This window comes from Cynoglossus semilaevis, chromosome 1 (assembly GCF_000523025.1).
Source record: "Cynoglossus semilaevis isolate Cse_v1.0 chromosome 1, Cse_v1.0, whole genome shotgun sequence".
Taxonomy (NCBI): domain Eukaryota; kingdom Metazoa; phylum Chordata; class Actinopteri; order Pleuronectiformes; family Cynoglossidae; genus Cynoglossus; species Cynoglossus semilaevis.
The window spans coordinates 34306144-34315812 of record NC_024307.1 but is presented as its reverse complement, the minus strand read 5'-3'; the positions used below and the strand labels follow the sequence as shown (position 1 = coordinate 34315812).

General features: G+C 39.8%; 1 protein-coding gene across 2 annotated transcripts in view; it reads right to left on the bottom strand.

Annotated features, from left to right (window-relative positions):
• arhgap28 (Rho GTPase activating protein 28) overlaps window positions 1-4522 on the bottom strand; it is a 13489-nt gene extending 8967 nt beyond the window's left edge. For both annotated transcript variants that reach the window (XM_008328471.3, XM_025062457.1), the window contains exons 1-7: window positions 3723-4522; window positions 3423-3640; window positions 3228-3336; window positions 2910-3142; window positions 2644-2806; window positions 1486-1577; window positions 1259-1336 (exon numbers count right to left, since the gene is read on the bottom strand). In XM_008328471.3, the coding sequence (XP_008326693.1) occupies window positions 1259-1336; window positions 1486-1577; window positions 2644-2806; window positions 2910-3142; window positions 3228-3336; window positions 3423-3640; window positions 3723-3897 (1068 nt within the window). In that variant the 5' untranslated portion in view covers window positions 3898-4522. The remainder of the gene's footprint in view (window positions 1-1258; window positions 1337-1485; window positions 1578-2643; window positions 2807-2909; window positions 3143-3227; window positions 3337-3422; window positions 3641-3722) is intronic.
• Window positions 4523-9669: the final 5147 nt, after the last annotated feature.

The window sequence follows — 9669 nt, the reverse complement described above, 5'->3', positions numbered from 1 at the left end:
ACTTCACTTGCAACCAATCAGAGGGTTAGTACCTTTCAGCCGGTTGGCTGTCAGCCGAATCAGAGAAAAGCTCAAGCATGCCCGCGGTCCCGGACCGTCTAGATGCGGAGTTTGCGGTTCTAAGGAGCATTCGACCCATGCTGACTGCAAACTGCATGGATTGTGCCTCAACTTCTTTAGCCCTGGGCCATATTAGGCAGGTGTGTCTACAGCGTTCCAGCTTCTCAGCTGTGATGCTCTGTTATAAGATATTGTAATTACATTTGTTCAATCTTTGCAATACATTCATTATATTAAGTGTTCATATCAATTTATACTGTTTTGTTTTTCAATGCTGTACTAAAAAGGGGAAGTACTGGAAGAAATGTGTGCATGCTAATGGTTTACATAACAGGATGGTGTATGGTACAGATGGCACTGACTGTTACGCTCGGAGATAGAGACCGATAGTCACAGAACCGGCCCTAAACCAGTTTCTCTGCCCAAATAATGAGGGGAAAACAGAACGTCAAAAAGGAAAAGAATCCAAGGTGTCGTTTTTGCACATTTGCAAGACCGTGTCAAGTAACCACACCAGATTACAAAACACCGGTGAACAGTGTAAGCCAGTTTTCTTATTAACAAAGAAACAGATAGCAGACGTTGCAGGTGTCAACATGGCAGTGTCACGGCAAAATTGAAATGTTGTTGTAGAAGGAAAAATATTTGTGTGTTCAACAGTTTTGTTAAAAATGCTGCAGATTTGTTCCTTCGTTTAAAATGTGACCAGATTTTATTTAGAAATATGAAAGTTTATTTTCCTTAAGCATTACGTAATTGATAATGTTTTCGTTAACGTAGTTCTTGATTTGTTAAATGTGTTTGTCAGTGGCTAGTGAAAATGGGACTTTTTTTTTTTCTAGGAAATGTTGTATTTTTTTTTTTTGTTGAATTTTAATTTTATTCGGAAAACTAAGCAAATTTCAAAAAGGTTGACTTAGAGGTTCTGAACTGTGCAAATCTGTCTACCCCTTGGAATTGTGGGGAGCCTTGCACAGTTCCTGGTCATAGTGCCACCTGTAGATTCTTGATAGAGGTGTGACCTACCATCAAATGTCAAAAAAAGGGCTACAGGAAAAGAGCAGAGCAGCAATGGTGCTGTTCACGTCTGACTTGGTTAATAATTTGGGGCTGAAATGATAAGATTGCACTTTGCACTTTTGCTAAGGAATCATTGATTTAGATCAAATAAACAAATAAAAGAGAGAAGAGAAACTACCTTAACTCTAGCTGCCGAGCCTGGTACTCTGAGAATCCCCTCAGTCTGGAGACCCGTCTGTTCCACAATACACAGCAACTGTACCCGGCGCACACACGGACACACACAAACACGCACACATTGAAGTGATTACAATCAATTCAGATCAGCAAATCCAGCAGAGACAGACAGCCGCTTGACTATAGAGAGGAAGTACATGCAGACAGTTGGACGAAGAAGATCATCACCTTCTGAAAGACAACAGGAACCTTAACTCCGGGGAATTTCTTCCTGTCATTCTCTAACAGAACCTTCAAGGGAACCCCAAAAACACCAGTGTCTTAGGGGATGAGACACAGGAAATGGAGAGGAGAGAGGGTGTCAAACAGAACAAGAGATAGAGTACTACAGTAAGAACACAGTTATGGAGCAAAGCAGTCCTATACTGAAACACAGTCATACTTTCTGGAACCGAACCTGAAGATAAATCAGATTTTAAAAGATCCCCAAGTGGCCCAGTCGGAATGAGCCTAAAATCTTCTATCTCTCCACATTATGGTAAAAAAAGGGGTCATCGATTCATTTTTACAAGCACACAAACGAGATTTACTAAAGGGATTCTTTTCGACACTATATCAGAACTGCATCGTAATGCTTCATTTTACAGTGCAGTTTTTCCCTAACACGGAAGTTAGACAAGGAAATGTAATGCTGAATTTACATTGCATTGTATTTAGTGGCATCGGTTCTGATCACATATGGTATATGTAACAGAAACACTTGTGTGTCAGTGTGTGTCATTTTGAACGAATCACTCGCGAACAATACAGTTAATGATGTATTCTATCTGTCAATCTGTCATTTTGAACGAATCACTCGCGAACGACACATCACTAGGCGACACTTAACTTCCTTAACCACCAATTAAGTGATGCCCGGTGTCGTTTGAAATGGGCATTGTAAATTAAGTGTTTGGACAATATTGCAATATTGGATATTGGCAGAAAGTTACTGTCGGACCTCCCTTGTATTTGAGCTTAGGTATCAGATCAGATGGGCTACAGTTGGGTTTTTTTTCCCCAATGTTTCAATGAGACATCACTCTTTAGCACCCTGCCAATATAATAGTAATTATTCTCATGCTAGGATGCCACCACAACAGAGTTTCTCACCTTGGCTTCTGTGGCGGGGCTGGCGTGTCTCTTTGCTTTGAATGCCCAGCGCAAATAGAAACGTTGATAGTTCAATGTGCGAGATAAAGCTGAGCTGAGTGAGGTCACATGATGAAAGGTCATCAGTGCAAGTGAGACCCTGTGAGGGCGCAATGAGACATCACTCATTAGCACCCTGCCAATATAATAGTAATTATTCTCATGCTAGGATGCCACCACAACAGCGTTTCTCACCTTGGCTTCTGTGGCGCGGCTGGCGTGTCTCCTTGCTTTGAATGCCCAGCGCAAATAGAAACGTTGATAGTTCAATGTGCGAGATAAAGCTGAGCTGAGTGAGGTCACATGATGAAAGGTCATCAGTGCAAGTGAGACCCTGTGAGGGCGCAATAGGTACGAACTGTACACAAACAAACACACAAACAATGGCAACTTCATATTACCAGTTTAATGTGGCCAAAATAAAAAAAAAAAAAAAAAACACGTAGGGAATTTTAACTCACTGGCACGTCACTGTTGTCGTCACCCTGGGAATGCAGACAGTCCCAACAGGCCCCACCCTGTTTGTGCTCGTCCACACCGTCTGAGTACGAGGAGTCTCTGACCAGCCAATCAGCTTGTCTTGACTGAGTGACAGGTGGTGGCTGAGTGTGAGGAGGGAGCGGGCTTAGTGCCACCGAGTCTGCATCTTCCATCAGTCCAGCATCAAAAAACAAGGAGTGCAGGGAGGGTCGAACTGTGAACAATTAATCGTGAACAATTAAGCGTTTAACTGAAATGACAGATAAACAGCTGGAGAAGAGACCGGAAAAAACAACTACCCCTCTGTGTTGTCCGCCGTATTGTCTTTGTCGTCACATGATATCTGGTGGGTGACTGGCTGTACTCCGAGGTGGGTGAGGAGCATGAGTCTGTTGGGTCATCCCTGGACTGAACCAAAGAACTTGAAGTCATTATTTTTGTTTTTTCCTTTTTCTTCCTCTTCTATTTTGTTTTTTTTTATTGCTCTCTCTCACCTGAGTAAAAATGTCTCGGACGTCTTTGACTGGCTGCCTATTTTTTTTCCTCAGCGTCTCGTTGTAATTATCCAGCCTGTTCTTTACCGTTGCTGCCTGCTGACGGGTTAGAGTGGACAACAGCGCCTCCGCTGTCAGTGACGTGTCCTCCTCAAAGGAGCCTGTCACCAGCGAGGACAACCCCGCCCCCATCAACCAGGCTTCCTCCATGTCCACCTCTGCACGCGGAACGAAGACGTGAAAGTTACACTACACAACACAAGCACCGCAACGGCTAATTGCGCTACACCTGACTCTCACCATCTACACTTTTACTTTCCTCCTCCTCCTCTTCTCGTTCTTCCTCGATGCTCTCCACCTCTGTCCAGTAGGTTTGCATGGCGACGTGGTGGGAGGTGGGGGTCACTGTGAGGGATGGATCACGTGGGGTATTGAGGGAGATGGGAACGGTGGTAGTGGTTGTAGACGACAACATCTTGTAGGGATGCAGATGAAGTTGCCTAGTATTAAAAGACCTAAAAAAAATAGGTATTGTGAAAGTATGAAAAAAAAAAGTATCAATCAACAGAAATTGCACAACAAAGGTGAAATATACTATACAATATAATCATGACATACTACGCCACTTAAGGTTACACAAAATTGATAGAAATATGGTCTACAGAACATGTAAAACCAACCAAATGGACCAGGACACTACTACCCTACTAGAGAACGCCTATGAGAAATACTTTTTAAAAAATCAATTCTGATTCCCCATCACTTAGGCACTGGATAAATGCCCTTGTGCCTTAAAATGCCCCATATAATGTCATAATGAAACCTGCAACCTTTCAGAAAATCTGAACCCCCTTAATAAACAATCTGCCTTCCCTTGTTGACCACAGTGGTGTGAGCCCTTCTGGACCAACTTAACCTCAACCCTACTGAGATCCCTTTACCCTTTAATATAATTTCCTCATTAATATATTTGTTGTGTGTAGGCTTATAAAGTGAAGGGTTTCTCGGTTTAAGTATTTTATTTTATTTTATTTTATTTTTTTATTAAACTTTTATTAGTGGCGCTTTGGCCCAGAGGCAATGTCTCTGTCATTGGTGTGGAACCCCAGGGTTCACCTCCTGGACAAGTTCGAATCCCAGTTAGGGCGGTTGGTACCTTGCAGTGGACTCACCACTCCGGAGGAAGGTTCAGGGGGGTTGGTACGGTGCAATGTGATTTGGGTGGAGGCTGCTGACCCCGCGACCCCGTGACCCGGTAACGGATAAGCGGATGAAAATGGATGGATGGATGGATGGATAAACTTTTATTTAAAATAAAATATTTGAGTAATTCTGCTGTGGTCTGTGTACTATTAGGAAAATAACGTTCAAATTACACAAGGCAGTTTTCTGTATGAAACAATAATTTAACTATGTGATATTTGGTGTCTACCTCGCGGAGCCTCCAATAGAAGATCCCAAAGAGATGGTAAGTATAATAGTAATGAGTAAAGTTATTTACTCTTCATTGTTGTACAGAAGTAATCGTTCTTGAGGTGTGTATTTATTTAAAAGATGTGTTGCAGTAGTGATGTACCAATGTCAAACTTGCACTTTTCTTCACAGAGCACTCCTGGAAGTGTGCTTTTTTCAGCGCAACGGCAACGCTGCACACACACATCGGCACACCGTTGCCTCGGATATGTTCTAAGCATCACCTTATGTAAAGAAAACTACCGTTAGCAAAAAGAAAAAAAAAGAAGTGCAATATAAAGTATTTGCTCCGAGCTAAGACTAGAGCTAAAAGTGCGACTACAATACGTTTGGCGAACAAATTCAATATGATAGCTTGGGAAGAAATACAGAAACCATCTAACAAAAAAACACTTTAGGGAGTGCTAAAATATCAAGTTGTGGTCTCAGGATTCTCTCCTGCTGTACGTTTCTTCTAAGCAACTGAGCTGCGATGTCAACAGGCTCCTCAACAAACGGCCACGCCACGGCTTGCATGTGATTACAGACTGACTCCCTAAGTCAGGCTTAAGGACCTTAAACCTGCCACGGAGCAGGTTTGCTCCACATGTGGCCATAGCACCCAAGTCAGCGTCACGGTCTAGGCGACTTCGTGAAACCTGAAAGTCAGAGTTCCCTCTAATACAGAGTTAACGAACTCTGATTTAGCACTAAGCCCGCTTCAAGAAACGGACCCCAGGTGTTTTTGATTCTCACACCCCACTCATCTCCTCCTCTGAAATTGTGTGAAGAGTCACGAAAAAAAAAAAAAAAATTATCTTCTAAATGTGTCAAAATAAGATTTTAATGTATGGTTGATTAAATATTGATTAGATGTGAGAGGAAGTGAGCATCTTACATTATATTGATTTGCGTGTGCGAGTGTGTAATGGGGAACCTCTGTTAATGTTTTTTTATTCCCAGGGGAACACAGTGGGTGGTGCTGCGCTTCCATTAGGAGGAAATGGATGCTCTCTTCCAATCACAAGATAGAAATCTGACCTTGTTGTTACTTTTGTTTAGACTTATAAACATAAAACATTAAATGCAAAGACAACAAATATAATGAACATTAACACAATTGGCATTATTAGTGGCAAAGTATAATTTTTTTTTTAAATTCAAGAATAAGAAGAAAATAAATAATCAGTTCTGTTCGATATCAAGAGGAACTTACTGTCTGTGATCCTGTTTGAAATGGGTTACGGCGTTATTAAGAATAAAGTCCAGTGAGATACGACGTGTTCAGATTAACCGGTGAAACTTAACTCTGCTGAGTGTCCATGTATTCATCTTGCACATTCTCTATTAGTCCCTTCCTCCTCCCTCGGCACTGAATAAGTCTTGTAGGATAGTTAATAATATGAGTTCATCTAGTAGGAAATATGACGCCAATGAGCTTTCTACGAGTAGCAATCAGTGATCAAGAGAGAAGTAAAGAGATGTAAAACTCACCCTGAATTCAGCTGCTGATCTCTGACAAAAAGAAGAGAGAAGTGGGAGGACTCACAGAAGGACAGGGCAGGGAGAACACCATTAGCTTATCCTAGCACAGAGACAACCATTCCGATGACTAAGGGGGGAGTTAATTGGTGACGTAGCACCAACAAACTCCAAAATCCTGATGAAATTTTAAAAAGTTAATGTTTTTGATTCTACGCACACACAAGCATATATACGCATACACACACACACACACATACATACATACATATATACATATATATACATACATATATACATATATACATGTATACATACATATATACATATATATATATATATACACACACACACACACATACATACATACATATATATATACATATATATATATATATATACACACACACACACACATACATACATACATATATATATACATATATACATACATACATATATACATATATATATATATACACACACACACACACATACATACATACATATATACATACATATATACATACATATATACATATATACATGTATACATACATATATACATACATATATATACATATACATATATACATATACATACATATATACATATATATACATACATATATACATACATACATATATACATACATATATACATATATATATATATACACACACACACATTGGAAGATGGAAGCCTCTATGAATTTGCATTTGATGCAGTTTGGACTAATATCCAGTTAAAAAGAGGACAGTTTTGCCTTGGAAATATGAGCTCTGTGTACCACTTTGAACTGGATTAGGCAGTGGCTTGCAGAGAAAGAGGTTGAATTAACTCGTTTAAGTGCGGAAACCCAAGTATCCGCTGATAAAGGAAACCCAAAAATCCTCCTCCCATGCAGCTTTCAGCTTGTCTGTAGGAGCACTCCGAAGATCCAATAGTTTTGCGAGGTCTCTCTGTTCCCTGTTCCTGCTGTCTGCTGTGTGGCGTAATCAGTGTGATCTCACTCACCTGTGTCTCTGTGATTAGTCTCACTCGTGTCACCTGGTGCCCTGTGTATATATATACCTCTCTCCCTCACTCTGTTCTTGTGGGATCATTGTTTGAGTGTGTATACTGTTATACAGTTTGTCTTCTGTATTGATGCTAAGTGTTTATGTGCTGATGTTCACGCCTGAAGTTCTGCAAACCTTGTTAGTCTTTTGTTGGTGCCGAAAATTACGTTATTCAGTCACCACTGTTGTCATCTAACTGCCACAGATAGAATGACCTGAAAAGAACCACACCTGACAACGTTGTAAGTTTTACTCAGTGAGAGGCCAACAGCTTCGCAGAGCTGGCTCACCTAAGTCCCAAAGTGTATGAGTGACTGCGGCTCCTTTTATTGAGAAAGTTTCACAAGTACTGGGCAGTTGTTTTTTTTCTTTAAGTTTTACTCCCAGGGCAAAGTTCATCTGATTCTCATACTTGATGAACAAAAAAAAGTGTATGTGTGTAGGTATGTAGGTATATACTGTAAGTAAGTGTGTGTGTGTGTGCATGTACCGTATATGTATATACAGGAGGAGGGTGAACAAACGACTGGTGGTGTAAGGGAGTATGTGCATTAACCCTGCAATAATTCAGTGCAATAACCAAAATCTCACAATACTAGTATATTATTATTATTATTGCTATAATATATTATTACTATAATTTCAATATACCATTACATTCTGTGTATGTTTGTGTATATGTGTATATACAGTATATATATAATGTATATATTTGGATGTGGGCATATGTATATATATATATGTATATACATAAGTGATATACTCTGTATAAATAAATATATTACTAATATCTATCCTATATAACAGGACATATGCAATGTATAGTAACCCCTAGTGATAATGGCTAATAAATATCTTCTTCTTTTTCTTTCAGCTTGTCCCTTTTTTCAGGGGTTGTCACAGCAGATCATTGCTTTCCATCTCTCCCTGTTCTCTGCATCTTCTACTCTGACTCCAACTATCTGCATGTCCTCCCTCACTGCATCCATATATCTCCTCTTTGGTCTTCCTCTTTGTCTCCTACCTGGTAGCTCCATCTCTAACATTCTCCTACCAATGTATCCACTGTCCCTCCTCTGCACATGTCCAAACCATCTCAATCTGGCTTCTCTAGATTTTTATCCTAACCTTCCTGTTTGTGTTGTCCCTCTAATGACTTTATGCTGCTGTGTAAGAGCACAGCAGCATAAAAATACTGCAGCATTTCACCTCATTCCTTTCTGTAATATCTGTATGCCTCAAATATAGATGACTTCAAAGCAAAGGTTTTGTCGCAGCTTTTTGATCATGAGAGTGACATAGAGGAAAATGATGAGGTTTCACAAGCAGAGGATAATGTTGAGGAGGATCATAGCTATGAAATATCATCTGATGAGGCAGAGGAGATTGGGAGCCTTCACGTTGATCCTCCTGTGGCGTCACAAACTCAAACAGACACATGTCCAAAATATAAAAACAACATTTGAGCTTTTCATTACATTGTCAATAGAAAAGCACATACTGGATATGACCAACTTAGTGGGGAAGTGTGTATATGGGGACACATGGCAAGACATTGATGACACCTTTGACACCTTGAAACGCCTACATTGGTTTATTCATTTTAGCAGGGGTTTACAGGTCAAAGGTGAGGCAATTAATTCAAGTTCCCAATGTTCTATTGTCCTTTTCTGGAATAGTTTTACTGTATTTTACCTACCAAATTTTATGATGTTACAAGTAAATGTATTAAAGTTTAAAAGTAAATAATAAAAAAAAACAATTCTAAATGTTTGAAATTGTGTCTGTTTTTTTCTGGGGTCAATTTGACCCAGAGGATAAAAGATGTAAGTATGATTGATAACCAAAATTGCCTCTCCTATAGCATGTTATAAATGACAGAAATCTGTATTGAGAGATGATATAAAGGTACTGAGGTAGCAACAATATTTTTCTTTCCAGTTTAAGATCAATCCGTGAGATTTTATGGCTATTTTCCTATTTTCGTATAATCGTGGATTATGTGTTTTGGATACATGAGGTGTGTGTGTGTGGGGGGGGGGGAGGGGGAAGGGGGGCTGTTATTATGGAAGGGCTTTTTTATGTTAACAACAAAGAAACCTGAAGTACCTGACACAAAAAGTTAGGTAATATTTTAAATTATAATCTTTATAGTCTGCTTTTTGGGAATGATGCAACAAGTTTTTCACACCTGGATTTGTGGATCCTCTGCCATTTCTCCTTGCAGATCCTCTCCAGTTCCGTCAGGTTG